Source organism: Dermacentor silvarum, chromosome 9 (genome assembly GCF_013339745.2).
Source record: "Dermacentor silvarum isolate Dsil-2018 chromosome 9, BIME_Dsil_1.4, whole genome shotgun sequence".
Classification (NCBI taxonomy): domain Eukaryota; kingdom Metazoa; phylum Arthropoda; class Arachnida; order Ixodida; family Ixodidae; genus Dermacentor; species Dermacentor silvarum.
In genome coordinates, this window is record NC_051162.1 from 104,826,963 (window position 1) to 104,847,924 (window position 20,962).

The 20,962-nt window shown below is 46.8% G+C and overlaps 2 protein-coding genes across 2 annotated transcripts in view; one reads left to right on the plus strand and one right to left on the minus strand.

Moving 5' to 3' along the window:
- Positions 1-9,455, plus strand: part of LOC119463788 (uncharacterized) — an 82,501-nt gene extending 73,046 nt beyond the window's left edge. Inside the window, exon 10 of the mRNA XM_049656123.1 lies at positions 9,312-9,455. Within this exon, the coding sequence (XP_049512080.1) occupies positions 9,312-9,381 (70 nt within the window). The 3' untranslated portion in view covers positions 9,382-9,455. The remainder of the gene's footprint in view (positions 1-9,311) is intronic.
- Positions 1-20,411, minus strand: part of LOC119463612 (fructose-2,6-bisphosphatase TIGAR) — a 36,441-nt gene extending 16,030 nt beyond the window's left edge. Inside the window, exons 1-5 of the mRNA XM_037724439.2 lie at positions 20,204-20,411; positions 19,434-19,471; positions 12,688-12,806; positions 8,041-8,115; positions 3,053-3,163 (exon numbers count right to left, since the gene is read on the minus strand). Of these exons, the coding sequence (XP_037580367.1) occupies positions 3,053-3,163; positions 8,041-8,115; positions 12,688-12,806; positions 19,434-19,471; positions 20,204-20,229 (369 nt within the window). The 5' untranslated portion in view covers positions 20,230-20,411. The remainder of the gene's footprint in view (positions 1-3,052; positions 3,164-8,040; positions 8,116-12,687; positions 12,807-19,433; positions 19,472-20,203) is intronic.
- Between the last annotated feature and the right edge of the window lie 551 nt (positions 20,412-20,962).

Genomic DNA, 20,962 nt, shown 5'->3' on the forward strand with positions numbered 1-20,962 from the left:
GCCCTACCGCGCCATCGCTGCCGTCGTCACCATCAAGCTCAAACCGCATGAGAGAGATTTTGTGCGCGATGGCGACGAGCACGAAACAGGCCGTCGCACGAACAGGTCGCTCGTCGCCCGGAATTGTTATGAGCGACTAGCGAAGCAGGGACTGGATGTACATCAGCCAAGTACTGCCGATTGTTGCACGGAACGAGCAAACACCCAAATTTTAATAAGCGCAAGGATAATAACCTACTGCAAGACCTTTAGAAATATTTTATGCTGCTCTTAATAGTAAGACACATCAGCTAAAGTTAATGAAGCTCGTGTCATGCCAGTTTTGATGTGTATTCGCTGCCCTCATACCGGCAGCACCGGGGAGACGTCGCTCAATGTTGTCATTCGCGTGGGGTTTGACTTGCAGGCAACGAGCGAACGTGACAGCCATCTCCATCGCGTCGCTTATCGCTGTCACACGCTAGATCGCTTGCATGGGGTACTTTACTGTCTACATCGCTATTCGATGCAAGTACGTTCACAACTGTCACGTCATTGGTTAAAAGCACTTTGTTTCCAAATCTATAGCAGTGCGCTTTCTTTTCACCGGCAACGTCGCGCATTGACGATGATCAGCGGGCAGATCAGCCATTTTCCGTTTAGGCATCGAGTCTGAACGACGCTGAGAAACCACGTGGCCCACAAAGATTTTGATGCAACCAACAAAGACGAGCACGAGCGACTTAATCCATCGGTATAACTATGCAGAATGAGGGGCCAGCGAGCAATATGAAGAGCAGTGCCCAGCACTATCAGTGCAGTTGGCGTGGTCCATTCGTGCTTCAGAGGGTGGCGCGGTGTAGAGCTATGGGCGCAGCCCATTTGTGTTCGGAGGGGTGGAAGGGTGATGGAAGAGAGGTGCGCAAGGCTGGCGATGGGGAGAAGGCTGAAAAGCAGCGTGCAGCGGTGTGCAGCGGCTTGAATTTTTTTTTTTGCGAAGATTTCGCATTCCATTCCCTTTCGGCAAGGACACCCAGTAGCCAGACTTCATCGTTATAACCAATAATGCGACATGGGGCATTGGAGTAAGCGGGTTATTTCACCATAGAAACATACGAAGGTTGACGGTGCAGCAGCTTCTCATTGTTATAACCGATATATTGTTACAAGCGATTTCGTTATAAGTGGGTTCGACAGTATTGCAACTACACTGAAACCTCGTTATAACGAAGTTGAAGGGGAGCTGTAATTATTTTGTTATACCAATAACAGTTTACGGCAATGTATGCTCAGTTTGGTGTACAACTATAAGCATGCAAAGAAGTAAACCGGCTCGCGGCCCACTGTACCGCAATGCGACCACGCATACGACGGAAATTGAATAGAAGAAAAATATTTTGCTTGCTCAATGCGCACACTGCCTATTTTATTTTCCGCTAGACATAGATGCCACATTCGCAGCTCTAGCATTTAAAAACCACTTGTAGACGGCATTATCGAATGGCTTGAACGCCACAGGTCGCAGCTTGTTACGGCTTCCTTTGACACCATGGGTCACAGCATTTGTTATTGCCTCACGGCTGGCAAGAATGGTGGACAACGTGCTGACCGCAATGCCGAAGTTTTGGGCAACCCGAGATTTCTTCGTCCCGGACTCGACAGCCTTTATAATGGCTGCCTTCTGCTCTAGCGAAATCGTTTTTCTCCTCCGCTTTCCGGAGCCTTCATCCATGGCATTGTGAAACCGGCGACGTGATCGTACAAAGACTGCGAAACCACGGTGCGCAGCGATCAAGTCCGTCGTCGTGGAGAAGGCGCGGCACACAAGGCAGACCAAGGCCGAGAAAGCATGGTGTGCAGCGACCGCACACAACTGATCTCCGTCGTCGTCGAAAAACACGTGCACTGCGCAGACGCGCACACAAGCCTCGACTATCCTCGATTGACTGCCTCGACTGCGCAGGGAGCCTGGCAAACCAGTTCTTGAGAGAGAAACCACCTTGCGCCGTTTGGCCGCTTCTCACTGCCGTCACATGGCCTGCCTGCTAAGCTCGCTCATTTTGCCCCGCTGATTGAGCGAGGAGGATGGCTTGCTCGGCCGCGTGGCTGCTAGATCCCACGTAAACAAGATAAGGTGAGAAACGCGCTCATTCGAGAACAGTAGCTACCTGAAGAAGCAGCTTCCCCGCAGTACTCGCCCGCTTGTGAAAATGCCGATGCGCACTCAGTTTCGTATTCTGGTACCAGCAAATAGTCTCGCAGGTCATTGCACACCACATTGACGCGGTAGTTTTAAAACAGCCGCGCCGAACGAGTGTCGAACTCTGCGGAATACCATCACACACCGTGGTCGTTTTTTTTTCTTTCAGTAGACTAATATAGTGTGTTATATCCATTAACAGGTCAATTTTACTTCATTACAACGAGGTTTCAAATGCATGGTTCTCTATGGAGATTTCAAGGGGAAATTCATTTACTTCGTTATATCCATTATTTCGTTACATCCCGTTACAACGACGTTTAAGTGTGTCACCACAACGATGCATTTTACAACGACCTTGATCTTTTAATGAAATAATGCATCTGTGGTCACACTTCTGTCTACAGTAGCCACGCCTAGGGGCATGCATGGACTCTTTGTTGTGTAACTTTGCATTGGCAGTATGCAAGTTCAGTCAGTGCTGAATAATAGAGCTAGGCAAAAGTCATCTCTGCAGTTTTGCCTTGAAGCGCGAGAGCATACGAGCTCAAACCACAAGAAAGTTGTGAATTTTTGTTGGTGGCACCAGTCACAATTTTTTGACATCTCAGCATGGTCGGAAAAAGTTTGACTTGTTTCAGCATGCTTATTTTGCCTTACTTAGTGCAAAAAAAAAATAAAAAATGTACAGTTAAAGCTCGACCTAACAAAGCTCGATTTTACGCACTTCCCGATTTAACGAAATAGTTCGAGTGTGGTCATCACCTCGTCAAATTGAGTTTCAACTGTATTTACTCGCATACCCAATAGCTGCTGCTTTTCCCATGGGCAGGAAAGTGTTCAATGAGTCTGGACAAGAGCTGCACCACCTACCTGGTCTAGCGTCTCAGCGCCTGGTGGCGTGTAGGAGCTCACTGATTGATTGGCCTTGTTGGAAGCCTCCTTCAGGTAGCCAAAGCTCCGGCCTTCCACTGTGCCAAATTTCTGCACGAGAAGATGGCGCCACCAATATTTGGTCAAGTTTTTACTGGCCAGCCACCATTCAAGGCCACATATCAACTAACAGCGTGATGAAGGAACTTATAGAAAAAGAATGAAAGAAATGAACACGGTGATCTGTTCTGCACTTTGACCAGCCCCTTAGCCCTAATCGGCACATTTTTCGAGTTCCTGACGGTCGACAGTGAGACATTTCTTATGACTTCAGCTGCTTTCCTGACTTCTCCACGGACGCCAAATGTACCGATCACGCTTGAGTCTTAACCAAGCCTCTAGACTCCATGCGAAAACCTACAGGAATGCCAGATAGGAGAACATCAAGTACAACAGAATCACGTTGATACGATCCCATTTCGTACGATTTCCCGGCACATTCACAATCGAGAACACAAAGAGTGACCCAATACACTTTTTTTTTTACCGGTTGATACGTTACCGGAAAACACAAACTTTCTGCACCAAGGTTCAGAACATCGGTAAACTACGATCGTATGATTCGATTTCCGGCTGCTAGATCCCCCGTAAACAAGTTAAGGTGAAAAACGCGCTCATTCAAGACAGTAGCTACCTGCAGAAGCAGCTTCCCCGCAGTACTCGCCCATTTGTGAAAATGCCGATGCGCACTCAGTTTCCTATTTCGGTACCAGCAAATCGTCTCGCAAGTCGTTGCATGCCACATTCGCAGCAATTGCTGCCAACACAACTGCGATAAGCATCTTCACCTATCTGTGTCACAGCACGTGTGGCATAGTGCCATTGGAAGCGTACTCCATGCTTTCAATAGCCGATAACCCAAATGTGTGCCCAGGGGCTTCAGAAGTTTATCTGATGTGTGGGGGCTCGAGCACTGCATGGGCCGATTTTTTTCGGCCCGGGCACGTTTTTACGTTGGGCTGCCTGCCCGAGCCCAACCGAAAGTTTTATGGCGAGACCCGGCCGCGAAATAATCTACGTTACCCGCCTGGCCCGCCACCCCTTTACCTTAGGCCCAAGCCCGGCCCGAGCCCGGCTTGAAACCGGCCTGAACCCGGCCCGAAACCGAAAAAGACATGTTTTTCAGAGTCGAGATGCACGAGGATAACTCGCTGCACGTCACATACACACCACCGGAAAGTCCGAAGCCTGGCCCGGGCCCGGGTAATAAAGCACATAGCGTGCCCGAGCCCGTGAAAAAACTGCCCTACCAGGCCCGGCCCACGGGACGGGCCGGGCCCGGGCTTTCGGGTAAGCCCGAGCCCGTGCAGTGCTCTAGTAGGGGCGACATCTGGGGGCTCAGCTCACCTCTCTCTCTCTCGACATATATATTGAAAGACGGAAGACGACCAGGACAGGCAGCACTGGCGGACCCGTTTATTCCACCGGCACGGCCTGAGGCTCAAACACGAAGAAGAGAAACAGGGATGATGATGGCTATATACAAATGAGAACGATGAAGTACGTTAAATGTGCTTACAATATATATATGTACATAAACAATTACTGTATTTAACTAATAAAGTCTTCTTTTGTACAAAAGAAGACTAATAATAAGACAAATAGCGTGATTTATTTATTGTGCCGTTATTTGGGGTGTCCACCACTGTTTCGAAAATTCGCTGATTGTGGGTTAATTTACATACAATATATCTAAGAAATTTCATACGTTCTTCAAATGATAACAAATGGCCACCTCATTCGAATATTGAGGAGGCCAGAATTGAGCATGCAGGTGCGATGTTCGCAGAGTCTGTTAAGTTCTGCAAATATAAGCCTACTCTTTTAGGAAAGCGCATTTTAAGGAAATCAAACTTGTTGCGCAAACCCCAGCCGAGCTTTTTCAATGACCACTGACGAAGCGCAGTGCAGCGAAATGAAGGCTGCTGTCTGATAGAATCTGCGTAGATTTATCAGTGAGAACGCACACATATGGTGTGTTCTCAGCAATAAAGAAGTCTCACATAAAGAAGTCACAAGCTTCCAGAAAATTTTGTTTCATTTGATGAATGAATGAATGAACCCTCTAACTACTCAAATGAGTCGCGAAGAAGGGGGGGGGGGGAGGGGGCTGTCAGAACAGCTTTGAGTGTGGGGGCATGCCCCCACTTAAGCTGGATTTCTGCCGTCGCCGTGAGGTTCCGTATAAAGTCCAAGGGCGGTAAAATAGTTGCCGTGCGCCTTATGCGCGAGTGAAAGCGTGCGGGGGATGCGTGCTATCACGGAGAGCGAACGCACGATGGAAAGCAAAAGCGACTTCCGTCGCACGAACGGCCGGGGGTTATGGGAGGGAGGGAGGCGGGGCGACGCTCTGCTGCGGCACCAAATGCGTATCTTGCAACCGGGCGCAAGGGGAACTGGCCACTCAATCTCCAACGCGAAAGCAAGAAAGCGGGAAGGCAGCATGGGAGGGAGGGGGGGGGGGCAGCTTCTACTCTGCCAACAACTTCGCTTGTACTTTGCCTGGCTGTGGCGGTCGCCCGCACCGTCTCTTAAACGCGATCTCCACACGGCTCTGACTTTTGCATGCGCTGTGCATTCGCCGCTCAGTTTCCGTTGAAGCGATAGACCGCACGAACCTTCGCTCGCTGCGGCGGCTGCGCTTGCTGCCAGCATTTTGACAGTCGTTGACTGTGGTCATTGAGTGTGATCTATTCAAGTTTGCTTGTGCGCACTGATACCACGCTTGTTAATTCAGTTATTAAGCAAATGTGTCTAAGTTTATGGAGCGTTAAAACTACTATCCTTACTCCTGAATAGCTCTCTACTAATTTGCTATCGAAATTGATGCTTCGCCTTTCGGGCGAAACTGCGGCATTTTTAAAAAAATCCTCCGACGTATACGCAACCACTTGTATCATGCACGCTATTGGCGCCTACCCTATTCGCAAACAGGAGAAATGCGCATGGTGGTAAGTTACGGCCTCTGAGATTAAAAGGGATACTAAAGGCAAATATTTCTACGTGGACTGTTAAAATACTATACCAGAAACCTCGAAACGCTTGTTTCGTGCAATGAAAAGACTTATTTTAAGAGAAAATTGAATCTGAATCGTCCGCGTACCTCTAGCGCAATTCAAATTGCCCGCCCGAGCGAGGAGTGGTGACGTCATGGCCATATAGTGACGTGCCGCCGGTGAGTAAAACTAGAGTGTACTAGAATGGGGGAGTGGGTCCAGTGGACGCCTTGGCAAGCTCCGACTGTGAAGCAAAAAACTATGAAATTGCGGTGGCGCTGCCGTCGCCTTACTCTGAATATACGGCCAATAAACGTTGGGCCCGGCTGTTTCGGCAGCGCTTATTGGCTGAGGCGAGCTCACAGGCTGAGTAGCTGTCATCTGCTCGACGCACCGTCGTTGCGTCGTTTGCATTCTTTCCGTACCTCTTTTTCCATTTTAATTACAATAGATCGGTGGGGAATATCAGTGTTGCCACCACTGAGTATCCGCCTGTCAAAGCTCCATGCAGCTACGATAGGGTCTCCGACGCGACAAGTGTCCCGCCAGTGCACGGGGCTACTCGTTCGGGAGAAAGCGACCTTGGCACCACCATCGCAGCACCGCCATCATAAAAAAAAGCCTCACCGGGGAGGCTGCGTTGGACCCATTTCCTCTAACCAGTACTCTCTAGTAAAATGGCGCTACGTTTTTTTTTTTGCGCAAACGGGCGGCCAGAAACAGAGCCAAGACAGAGTCGACGGCAGTGCGAAAGCGGAAGGTAAAGCGCGCGCCGAATTGTGAACACGGTGATCGCCGATGCTCGTCGCAATGGACCAACCAGTTGACGACCCTGACGACACATTGGCTCGTGATGCTGGGCTCGATTTCTGCGATTTAAGCTCCGATGAGTGTGACATACTGCTGAGGGCTCGCACTGCCTGTGTCGTTGTCTACTTTGACAGCGGCCTCGACACCGGCTCGTCTGAGCGTGAAAGCAGCGAGGACTCCAGCAATGCGACGTCGGGCGACGAAGCTGGTCACTGTCTGGACGTGCCGTCGCGTGGACCATTCGGGCATCCCGCGACATCACATGGACGTGCCCCCCCCCCTTTCCCTGCTGTTAGCAAATTCAAGTGCGAGTTTAGCGAGCCAGCAACACCAGCGCAGCACTACGCGATATCGGAACTACTGAAACTCAAAAGCGCGTGCGGCGCAGAGTCGAGCGAAAACGAAACCTTTTGACCGCCCGTGTCGTTATCAAGTGTTACGCCAAAAAGGTATTTTTCTAAAAATCTAATAGAATCAGACAAGTAGCATTTTCTTCCGTCTTATAATCCAACGAAATAATTTTTTTATGACGAGTGGTTGAGTACTAATGACATTTTTTTTTTGAGAAATGCCTTCATGATCGGGTAAGTATCGGAATGTCCCTGGGGAGTGTCTTATCGTGTCCTGCATTTACCTCAATTTCTCGATTACTAAAGCGCTGTTCGCGATTATATTGATGCCTTAGACGTTCTCGAGCATTGCTCTATCATCTTAGCTTGACTTTTTATTTGACTTTAGTGTCCCTTTAAGGGCAAAAGCTTAGGCGCGCTGCGCGCCCATTTTCAGAAGCTGGGTGGCTACAAGCTGCTGGCAGATTTATTGCACTGTTCGCGCACTTCTGTTGCGCACTGTGATGTGATTTTTTACACTCCAGCATGGGTAATGGAGGTTCTTTGGATTGTGCACCTAGTGTTCGCCGTCTTAGCCACTTGGCGAGTGCGGAACCAGGGAAAATTTATCAGTGGCTTGTGGAACCCAGAGAAGGGCCTGCAGAACCTCTGGGTTCTGCGGAACCCACCTTGAGAACCCACGCTTTAGTGGAACAGCAACTAGCAGCAAAGATGGTAGTAAACGCTTTCTCCCATTGCAGACACGGTTTCAAAGTCAGCGAAGCAACCTCACCCGCTCTCGTAGCCGCTGGTCTTCAACAATAGGCCCTGGGGTCACCTGATTCTTTTCCAAGATCGACAGGGCCGTCTGCACGTTGAGAAAAGCACATTAGGCACTTAGTGGCCCAAAGCCAAAGTACGTCCAAAACCACACCCCAAACAGCGCACAAAACTACACTCCAAAAACAGTTTACACCCTTTGGGGGCTTATATTTGTCTCACAACAATAACCGTCGTCTGCTTTGCCTGCATTTCCTTTCCTTGAGACAATGCGCTCGCTACTTTCCTTTTAAGAATGCTGTGTCAAGCTGATAACATGCATGGTGTTTGTGACCCGGAAGTACCGGGTGTGCAGCATTAAAGAAAGGAATGCAAGTTAGATGATTATTTCTGTGGGACAAAGATATACCCTAAAGGGTGTAAAGTGTTTTTAAGAGTACGCATTCAAACTTCTTGCCAAGGACAGTGCCCAGTTCGTATTTCCTCACTGCCTGCACTGCCAGCATTCTCGCTTCATCATACCTTAAGGGGCCTGGTCACCGTCTGGTCTGGCCATATTGAGCTGACGAGCGCAGTGTATACAATGTGCACAAACGATCATGTCTGCTAGGTATTATCGTACTTTCCAGTGTATAAGACGCGTTTTTTTTCTGAATTTTTCGTCGATATGTCTTATAGAACTCTGTGACTTATGTACGTTTTTTTTCTCTCCGAAAAACTGCCTTAAAAACCAGATTCGATGTAATGGCCACGCGAAACGCGCTGGTTGACTTAATTTCTACGTGTTCTGTGTGTGCTATCGAGGTGCCGGGTTCTTCTCGAGATCGAGTTCCCGAGCGCCGTGCGAGAAGGACGGAGCAGCAACGCAAACGGCGGCATGCCGACTACGAGTCGGCCGACCCTGCATTCGTTGCATCTGCTGTATTTCGCTGTCAAGATACGGCGCAAGCCGCAGCGGAAACTATGCAATGCTACCAGAGTACAAGCCGCCCCCCCTCCCTCCCACGCTGCCTTGCCACTTTCCTTCCTTGTGCGCGATTCGGCTCACCGTCGGACGCTTTCACTCGCACATACAACATACGGTGCGCGGGGACGATGTTATCGCCCTTGGACTTTATACGGAACGCCGCGGCAACCACGACGGCAGAAATGCGCCTGGAGTGGAAATATATGGCACCCACACGCTTGCACGTGACCAGCGTTCTGGAAAATACGGTACATCCCCACGCGCCGTGGAAAGAGCTTATATTTCAGACCAAACATGATTTTCCGTTCTCCTCGCAGCCGCTGCGCTCCCAGCTGGAAAGCCGACGTAAATCGCACAAGTGCACCTACGTACATGGCGGTGCCGTGACGTCACTCACAGTGACATGTGACTTCGAGAATTATTCAAGGTAACATCAGTTATTTGTTTAATCTGTTGCTTCAATCGGCCAATTAAAGTTGAGAGAAATAATAAAAACTACAAACTGAATGTCTGTGTGTCTTTAGTTTTACTTCGTACCATAGCAAGAGAGATGTACTTCCAATTCGTCTGCTTGGTCTCAAGCTTGCGCGCAGAGAGCGAAACTGTCATCCTGTCGCTTCTGCCTCAGTGCTCATGACGGGGGACAATGAAGAGTGTCTATGTTGGTGGCGACTCTCGCCTCCCGAAATTATGGGTTCTCAGCACTTCAAATATTTCTATCTCTGCTATTAATGAACTAATTTTTAAAAATCCTTGCGGTAGAACACTGCTTATTGCCAGGAACAGCCACTCTGCAAGACGGTTGGCGAGAATAGAATCTAAATGAACAGAACTATTACAAAACACTCGTCCCTGTACATATATAATTACAGCAGAAAAAAAAAAAAAACTCAACAGCCCGGAAAATGCAACGGTAAGGAAGGCCGGAAATCACCAAAGCAATGTCAGAAACGGCTCTTACAATTGCCAGTACAGTTATTAAACAGCTCAGCACTCGTAGTGTGACCGGATATGGCCTGTGCGTGCGTGTATAGTTAAGGGATGCATTACGTGCGATTGTTCCGTGACAGTCGCCCCTTGCTACGCCTCACTGCAATATTTTGCATATGCTTCACTGCATAACATGACTCAATTGCGACAAGCTGACTAAATAGAACTGGCGATTATCTAACGAGTATAAGACCATTTCTGTCCCCAAATTAAATGTGGCCCTGCACTCCATGGATACGATTTGGCCCAGTGTGCATAGTTCCCGGTAGGTTTTAATCAATGCACCTTTCTTTAGGTGCTTCGCTAACTGTTCTCTGACCACGTTTTCTTTCAATATGCTGGTGAGGTGCCTGGCTGTAACGTACCAATCGCTTGTTGCTACATGCAAGAGCAAATTTCCCTCTGCAGCGCAAAATTTACGTGATTGCCTCCTTTAAACGAAACATAAGATATGGGGACATTACAGAATGGCACTACATCAAATGGGAACATAATACGTGTGAGTCAATAGGCTTTAGGTCACAAACATATTGTTATGGGGAGTTGTGACGAAATGGTTTTATTCACAGGAGATGGACAACGGTGGTAGCACAGTCCTGCCTCCAAAGCACTTCGTTTTCTTCGTCCTCTCTTCTTGCTCACTGCCTTTTGCATCTCCGTTACTTTTCCCCGCAACCAGACAAAGCACACAGGGCGAGTCAGGATGGACAAGCAGGGAAGAAAGGTTTCAGGCGGGCAATACGAGTCAGCTGTGTTTTGCTTGATCGCCGACCATTGCACAGGAGGCGAGCTATTATGCGAGTTTGCTCAGGCAGTCCACAACTACAAATGGGCCTGAATATTGTGGCAAGAGCTTTTGATATAATCCAAGCTTGCGTTGCGGTGTCCAAAGAAGAACCAAGTCACCTTTTGTGAACGATACTTGATCGCGACGGCCATCGTGTTGCTCTATCGAACAACTTTGCGAGGCCAGAGTACAAAGATGAGCTATTCAGGGGTTTCCACTGTATAGCCCTACCTGCTATATTTACATGATCACCTCACAATCACGAATGGCCCTGCATGCGCAGCTGCAGTAGCCTTGCTTTTTAATACGAAAAACTTTGCAGCAGTTCTAGATTCTTTCAAATCCTAACATGTCCACAGTTCCATCCGAGCAACATCACAAAGCCAGCTGCTGTGCGCAACCTAATATACCAGCCTCCTGTTCCCTTCACATTTCTATCCCATCCCCTACAGATGAAGAGAATGGCACTGTGTCCCTATAGCAATATTTTAATAAATACATTTTCTCAATCTCCATATTTGCAAGAGACTTAGATGGGTTAGTTGGTTGCTGACTTGATGAAACATGGTGAAATCGGCGCGTGTAAGGATGGTACAAAAAAAGAATGCAGAGGACAATCGCCAACTGTCCTCCGTGTGTTCTTTAGTTGTGTCGTCCTTACACGCACCGATTTACCCATGCTCCATATTTGCTTTGGGTCAACTACTTGGAGGATGTCTAAGCATTTCTGCATCACTCAGCAAGAGTCATAAAGCACTAGCTGTAGTGATAACAAGTTCAAGTGCGAGCACACTTCTCCAATCCTCACACAGCTTACCACAAAGCTGGTTTCTGTGTACAATACTGCAAGCAGTGATACCAAAGCAATAGTGATCACAAAAGGGCCACAAGGTGACTTCAAGGTAACAGGACCCAAAGCGGTTTCAAAGGAAGCGAAATTATGCATCCGTCTCATAAACAATGTGATCGCACTAGATGGGCAACCTAACTATGGTGTTAACTATGACTTGGTGAGCACAAGCACTAATTTGTGAAGCACTTGAGAAAAAAAGTTAGGACAGTTTTGCCTTTCTAGAAGTGCACATCATTCCCTGTACTTTCTGCAATAGACATTATTTGAGCGTTGCATTCCTATATTGTGAAGTGATAATACACTGTCCCGCTAAAGAGCAACAGCGCACAATGGCAAAGCACGGCGTGTTAAGCAGGGGAAGTCTCACTCCTGGGCATACCACAAGGGTGCGCTGCCTCCAAAGAAAGTGGATGACCGCAAACACGGGTGTTATCGTGTATTGCTGGAAACTAGAGTGCTCTGCCCAAGGCTTGCACGTTGCAAGTCAAACTGAATGCGACAGTATAGCCGTGAGCATGCTTGTCTAGAGCGCTTCACACTGGGCTGCCCAGGCACCATCTGCCAGTAACACCTGGTTCGAGATTGCCGGCTACGACAGCTGCTGAAGCCATGGTAACCGGCAAGGCAGGAAAGATTAAGGCACCAGTGTGGCAGCGTGTGCTCAGATGTGAGCTACCTCAAACCAGGCGTTGTCGGCAGACACCGCCCGGCATTTCGAGTGCTCCAGATAGGGGTGCTGGCGACTGCACATCCCTTGTTGAAAGAGTGTTGAGAAAACATTACTATAAAGCCACTGAAGGAGAACATTTGTGCCTCTGTTAATTGTGAAAGATCTTCCCACCCACCCTTACGGTTTTATTTTATTAGTACAACGATGATAAAAACAGTTCTTCGCAAAGGCCAAGTTTGGGTATGCCTACTCCTGTCAACGGTGGTTGCAAGGATCCACTCTGATTGCCCCATATATCGTTCTTTTTTTTTTCCCGAAGCAATATATTGAAAAGACGAGAGATTCTAAGCATGCTAGTCTGCAAGGGGCCCCTTCTCCAATGCGTGCCCACACCTGTTTGGCACGTGACAGGTCACTGCTGTAGACGTGGGTGAACCTCTGCTGCTGCAGGTGCTTGCCCAGCAGCTCGGCCTGCTCCAGGCCGATGGTCGACAGCGGTACATCCAGCTGGCCTGCGCATCAGAGAGTGATCTATTGGGCTTAATGTGCCAATGCAATGCCGGTGCTATGAGACACCAACATGGATGGCTAGAGGGTACAATTCTGGCCACCTGGGGTAACAGCAACGAGAAAATAATTTTGGCTGTGTTAATAAGTTTCCTTATGCAACACCAAAATGGCCATTTTTACCATGACAGGAAGCTTGATGAAAAAAAAAAAAAAAACATTTGGCAGTTTCGCCAGGAAGTTGAAGCACTGACAGTAGTGGTGGCAAAGTTTAGCGTTTCACTTGAATGCTTTAGACACTGTTCTAACTATGCGCGGGTGCGTCTACACGTGAATGGAACATACGTGGATATGTAAAAATTTTCTGGCACCTTTAAAAGCTTCAACACATTTTGTAGGGCCTCTAATAATATTGCACAGTCGCCACTGCCCTGCCAGTAAAGAGTGGCACTGAGTGAAATTACATAATTTTCAGTTTGTGAGTAGCAATATTACAGCGTAAGCTGTTATGGGCTCATTCCAATAGCCGTTTCGGGTCGTGATGATGCCGCTGCCAGCTCCCGCCACGTAACCGCTATCGCTGGAAACGCGAAAAAAGTACCCCATTCCCGCCGGGATCAAACCCGCGCCCGCTGCATGGGAGCCGGATACTCTACCACTGAGCCACGCAAGCGCTTGCTATGAGGCCGTGGAAAATACCCTTTTAATGCAAGCACGCAGGGGGAGACGACTTGAGCTTCTGCCAGTATGGTGGCGCCATCTAGGTAAGATGCCTGCAAACGCGGCGTCCGCAGGCGCAGACGACGATATGCGATTCAGACGAGGCACGCAATCAACGTGCTCCCGAGCTGCCGAGCCTCCAGTCAGTATGGTTGCGCCATCTGATTAAGGTGCCTGCAAACGCGGCGCCCGAAGCGAACAGACTACCGCGAAGACCCTGTTGTGCATGGGGCCCAAATTGGAGCTACTCGTGAGCCGCTCCATCAGCTTACGCTGTTGACTGTGCTGCGTGTGCCACGCAGGCCTGTGACTTTTTTTGTTCCCAACTATGTATGGGTGCAACTACACATGGATGCGACATAAGCGGGTGTGTAAAAATTTTCTGGTACCCTTAAAAGCTTCAACACGCTGTGAAGGGCCTGTAATCGCATCACACAGGTGCTACTGCCCTGCCCGTAAAGAGCAGCACCAAATTGCATCATTTTCAGATTATGAGCAGCAATATTCTTTATTGCACTTTTTAATAGAAGATATTGAATAAAATGCATGCAACACAATAAAATGTGTTGTGATTATTACCGCAATCCTAAAAAATTGTGAGGAACAATTCAGTCGAGAACATAGTCCTGGTTTGAACAACTTTGGCAGTTGAACAGTAAAGCATATACAGCATAGGTAAATATATAGCATATGTATACATAAATATATATGGAACATCACTGGCGACGCCCATCGACACTGCCGGTAAAAACTCGCCCGGAGTGTCGATAATATCACGCTATTGCAAATTGCTATCGCAATAAAATGAAAGATGGGCGGCACTGCTGCCTTAAAGATCCCGCACCAGCTTGCCGTGATGTCATGAAGTTGGACAGCATCTACTCAAGCCTAACTAATTCTTTGTCGGTATAGACTGACTGCAATGTATTTTAAAAGAGCCAGAAATTGAGCTTGGAAAGCTTCAAGAACGTCTATTGCTAGTGAGTGGAGTTGGGTATGACCAGTCTACAACAGGTGGCGCGTCGTTTTACTATGAATGAACAATTTGTTATTACAGAAACCTAACCTTTAAATCTGGGTCAACTTAATGTTTCCCTGTGGTATTCTTTTAATGTGCAGTAATGCTTGGTACACGAGCACTTTTGCATTCCAATCCTATCGGTGTGCGGCCACCGTGGCCAAAATCGAAATGTCCCAGCTCGAACTCAACAGCGCGACGTCACAGCCATTGAGCTACCCACCAGGGGCGTGGCCGGGGGGTTGACACTGATGGGGCTTCAGTCCCCCCCCCGAAATTCTATTGTGCTGTCATGCACCGCCGACCAAAACAACCACCGGCGCTGGGAATCATTCTGGATTTTGTCTACAATGTCTTTTTCACGCTTGAACAGACAGTTCGGCATGAACATTGCGAACTCGTGCTGGATTTCGAGGCAACGCCCTTGCACCTGGAGTCACATAATGCAAGGAGCCCCATCCGAGCACAAAGTTGGCTTTTCGATAGCGAGTGGGTGCGTCGCGGCATCTCGCAGCGGCCGCAGAATCTACGGAGCGCATGAATTTAAATTCCGAAACTTTATGGGTATAAAGTTCTCGTAAACTTTTGACGCGAAAGGTGTACTGCATTTCCAAAGACACGTTTTAGATTTTCAATTCTGGAACTTTATGGGTTTAATGTTCTTATAAACTTGGGCCAACATGCGCGCACTGGAGCCCTCGTGTCCAAGCCGTTCCAGAAATGGAAGCACATGCTCGCGATCTTCCACACACATGAAAATATTAAATATCACCATGACTGTCAGCTGATAATATTCTCCAAACATTTTCAGGCAGCGCGCCCAATGTGATCAATGAGCTGGACCAGGGCGGGCCAGAGTAAAATAAGAGAAAACAGAAGAACGTTAACGGCCTATTATTGAGACAGTTCTTTTTTGCAGGTGACAAGGTCTGCCTCTCCATGGCCATAGGGACAGTGGTCTTATAGATTTTCGCGTGGAGGACCCCCAACTTTTGCATTGGAAATAAAGTGGTTGCTAAGCAAAGCCCCCGCTGAAAATACTGGTATTTTCAGAGCGCTTCTTTGCATGCGAGCTGATAATGGAGATACATATCTGAAGAACCATTTGGAAAATTGCCCCAGTAATGCTTTGTATTTAAGCCCAGATGTACAAAACGAAATCATAGAAATTTAAGGTGAAATTATCAATGAAAGCCTAGATGCAAAAGTAAACGCTGCAGGCTGCTTCTCCGTACTTGCTGACAAATTTACGGATATTGCTGGCTGTTTGTGCAAGTTACCTAAACAAGGATGCTAATGACATCGAAGAAGTGTTTTTAGGTTTCAGCACAGGAATAGATGCCCTCTCTCACTGCGATTGCAGGTTATATGTAAATGTGTACAAACTGCTGCAGATTCTAGTCACCCTTCCAGTGAGCACTGCCAGCGCAGAGACAATATTTTTTAACATGAGATTACTAAAAAACTACTTGCGCTCTACAATGTCTGAGCAACGCATGGTTATCCTGGCCTTCTATACGCCCACAGAGTGTCGGCATCAACGTGTCCGAAGTCATTCACTGCTTCGCTAAACTTCCCCGCGGAGTGAAGTTTGTCCTTTAGATAGAGAAGCAGCAAAAATCAATGCATGTAGAAATCAGCTCCTTCACATCCATAAGCTCATAATTATGAAAACGTATGACTGTTCATTAGCATTTAAAACTGCAGAAATTTTCGCTGGTTGTTTTAACAGTTGATTCATGATCAAAATTATCATACGAATACGGAAATTACGAGGCCATCAATAAAAAATTTTGACTGACCTTGCCCATTGAAAGCCCAGCCCCCCGCGGCGTTTCCCAACACATTCGAATATTGGGTAGTTTGCCGCATCATCTGTGGCTTTTGCTTGCTCTTTTCTTTCCTTTTTAGCTACCTGCTTTTACTTCTTTTTGAAACGAAGCAATACCCTTTTTTTAATTTTGGGTGAAGAATAATTTTTGACGCTGTGCAGGCAGTTAAAATACACATTTTCGTACCGATTTCTGCATCTTCCTCTATTATTCTACCCATATGGTGCTGTCGCGACCGCCGCATGTCCCAAGTACATACAACCATTTCTGCGATCATAGTTTTGTTCTTGCCTGGATCGTCTGTCTTTATATGCATGTAGTTTACTATCTGTGACTGTGCAACATGTTTGTCTTGTTTGATGCATTACATACAGTAGTGTTTGCTTAGATACGTAGATTTATTGGAGACTTTTATACGTATACTTAAATATTTTGTTGCGAGGTTTTCTGTATACAAGCAGTGAACTTTGTTTCCAGCGACACTCTTTTGCCCTTTATCAAGTTGTATCTTCGAATTTGTATATTCCATTCTATCTTCGCATTTCTAATGTATATTTTGCAGCACTCCTGCTTTTTATATGTACTCACTGTTGCGACTTTAATTTCGGTGCAATTGCTCACAATACACGACCGGTAAAAGCTGCTCCTGCGCAATCCATTGCAACGACGGACAGCGTCATGGAGGTTTTTTCCCCTGGCCATTGCATATGTACAAAAATGTAAACAACGTTCTTGAATGACAAAGATTCATCAAAATATTTGTCCTCAACTTGTTCATTTCGCGGCCTTTACGTTTTTCATATCAGCTGCATTCGCTGCTTTGCTGGTTTCGAACTGATATAGTTCTAAAGTTCGCGTGACATTTTCTTTAGTTACTAAGTTGTCAAAAAAGAAACGATGCGGAAGCATTGATATCAGCTTTTCTGCCACAATTTTTGGGACATATGAATATATTCTTTTATGAAAAAATACAAACTTTACGTGTCATGACAGTGCTTAGCGTTCTAATTCGTTTGCAGCATCTAATATACAATGGTATTGGCAATGCAGTTATTATTCATGTATTTGATCCCTCAACAAATTCTATAAGGAGGCCACGCTGCAACGTGAGCCCCCCCTGAACAAAATTTCTGGCTACACCACTGGCTACCACGGTGGGTCCACTACTTTACGATAGGTTGCCATAGTGAGAATGCAAGACCACCAGCCCAACTCTATAGAATGTGAATGCGTTAGGGCTAACTAGAGAATTCTTTTGTTTCCGCCTCTGCCCCCTTGTGTGACGTCGGCAGGGTTTTGACTTATACACTTTATACCTCGTTGTTAGCATTACCATCAGTGCACAACAGTAAATTTCACAGGCAACAGCAATGGCTGAGGTAACAGACTGAAACTGTATTAATTCTAACGGCGGGAACATATAAAAAGATCTTTAGAATGGTAGACAATTGTGCACGTCTTTTTTTACAGCCACGTGAAATGATGGGGGATGAAGGATGAGCAAAACCCATTGGTAGACAAAGAGCATTTGGAGACTTGCATCACCAGCCAAACGCCATCCTGAAGAAACTCAGCACCATGCAAGAATTTTCACCATTTCATTCACGTATATAAAAGGGGAGAATCCACCTGTACTGGATGGCCATGCAAATGTAAACAAATGTTACGGATTATTTTATTGCGATGTTATGTTAAGCATCTGCACTCTCAAGAATGAGTGTCTGCACCCAAATATGCATCTGAATGCAATGTTAATAAATGTAGGGAGAAAAGTAATGTTAAAGTAATCGATTAGTTTTTGTAATTGCTTAATTATTTTTGTGGGGCAGTAATTGGTTACTGTAATCAATTACATTTTTTAAAACAATTGTAATTCTGATAATTATTCAGCAATTGCTTTGCTAAGCTATCCACACTAAAACTGCGCCGGCATGTGAAAAAGTGCCATTGTGGGTTACGCATTACGTTTCCTGCACTTAAAAAAAAAAAAGATTGAATCATGAAACTCGGTGCATAAAAAATGACACATTGGGATTTGCGGGCTAAGCACATACAAAGGAGTGCAATAGGTTTCATTGACATTCAGAAAACCTGTGTTGTCATGACACTCGCATCCATTTCTGCTCTGCCAGTTCACTTCAGTCAGTCTGACGTCAGTATAACGTAAGTCATATCAATCTGCCTATACATTCAACTGCGTAAAGTCCCAGACATGCACGCTATTTACTCGTCTTAAATTCAAAGACGGAAAAAACATTTGGAATACTTCATACACCCCACCAGAAGTTTACCACACTGCAAATTTTCCACTTGAGAACATTAGCTGTATGAAAAAGCTTCTGGGAAAAGCATGACAAGTGAGTCAGAGAAGCCCCAAATACTGGTTCGTAGCAGTCATGCACTCTGGAACAATGCAACTGCACATCAAATGGGGATGATGCAACACCGTGTTGCTATGAGACAATGTGCACTAACAATCGTAAGCTTTAAGACAATGAAATCAATGTGCGAGGGCTGCGTACATCAGTACCTGCATGATCAACTCTAACGCCGTGTTCAGACCGCATCTGCAATCATTCCGTTTGAACTTGAAATGTTCTTGGGACAGCCCTGAATTTGCATGGGTTATGTGCAACCATACCAACTAAATAGTTGCAGAGCTGCTGCCGTGGCAGGTTAACAGCATATGGCATTAGGTACCATTGATACCCAAGAACCTGTACTGAGTGATGACTAATCATACAGTCCACCATTTTGAATGTTTTCTTTTCAAAACGCCAGTCTGCAAGCTCGTAGTGTGAATTGTAGACTCGCGTTTACAACAGCCATCAACAGCTCCACTGCTGACAAACTCTGGACTTTGTAAGCTGGTTCTGTTCGCGTCACTGCAGTGTGATATGCCAGTATCAATCCAACATCAGTATCAACCGAACACCACGGAACATGTCAGCCAAAGCAACTCGGTGTTTGCAGAAAAAACGTTTCGATTGTCCGAAGACGACAGCGCATCAAGTGCACGAAACTACACGAGTCCGCGCATTGCTTGGACAGCTGTAACCCACCTTGAATGACGTTGTCTTTGTTGTGCAGAGTCTCCCCACTGCAAGAGAGGACAGGAAATGCAAGCATGAAACACGGCACCGCCGCACATTCACGTAGGCTGCGTCAAAATACCCCCCACAAAGCACGCTAGCACCGGCATTCCATTACCTTGCATTAACACTCACGTGCATTGCAGAGTCTATACCACTGTTAACTAAAAGCGCAAGAGCATACATCGTAATGACTTGAAGATAAAAAAAAAAGGCAAGGAAATGCCGGGTAAACTGTACGATTTGGGTCAGACGACGATCAGTAGCGAGATGTTCAACTTAACTGCGCGATATGCGCAACGCAGGGCGCCTGACAAAGCCGGGAACACATCGCATTATCCGCGAAAGCGAACGTAAGACCTTCATTGAGAGTGACATTTCACTGAAGATCATTTACATATCGTCCGCGTCGCCGAAGAAATAAACATCGCGCGATAGGCGACGCCGACGTCGCCGCAAGCGAGGCTTCGCCTTTTTCAGGGGCCGCTCTTTTCGCAGGAAAACGCCGGGGCCTTTCGCCAGGACAAACAAACACTTGGCTGTGCAGCAAACGAAGATGTACTAAAAAAAAAAATTTATGCACTCGCATCTCGTCTCAAGTTCTACGACTGCCACATTTTTATTTCAGTTCGACACCGTAGCGGCGAGCTTCAGGCGTTAAACTGAAGTGCCTATGTGGCGAATGGCAACAAGAGGTTTTTTGAAGGCGCCGGACAGCGCGCAGTGTATGGCATACTTACTGGCGGACCAAGGTAAGTGCAAACATAACCCCCGGTTTAGGGAACGATCTCGAGGGGGCAGCAAAAAAACAAAAGTAAGGCACACGCTCCCACGCCAGCACTTGGGTCTCACGATACGCGCATATTACAACAAACTCGTATCACACTTTCCCAAAAAACACTCACGCACACGCACACACATACACACACGCTCTTCTCTGGTTGCGGGCGCTCGCTCAACAGGACGGCGATGATGATGATGACAATACGCCATAGAGTAACATATACTGGAGACTGAATCCCGTATTGGGAGGTTCGCTAGCGCCATCAAGATGTAGGCACTCTCTGTTCTGTAGGTGGAGTCAGTTGTGAACGTTTGTGTCTGAAAAGTCTAATCAGAGAGAACTTACTGGTCTGATCTTAATTTGGCTGATGCGTAAAATACGTGCGCATTTGTAGAATAAAGTTTCAATATATGAACAGTTAAGCTCACTTTACTGAAAAAGTTTGACATCATTTTCGAATGTTGCGTCGAAGCAGCACCGTGTATACATGCAGTTTCAAAAGATACACCCTTTGGGGCGTATATCTTGTCCCCAAACAATAACCGTCATCTGTCGCATTTCTTTTGTTGTAAACTCTGAACTCGCTACTTTCCAGTCAAGAATGCTGTCTTTTTTTTTTTTTTCCGCTATTCATTTTCTTAAGACCAAATGAAGAGCCTAGAGCTCAAAGCCCTAGCAAAAATAGTGACAAGACTCAGAGTGCAGTAAAAAATTT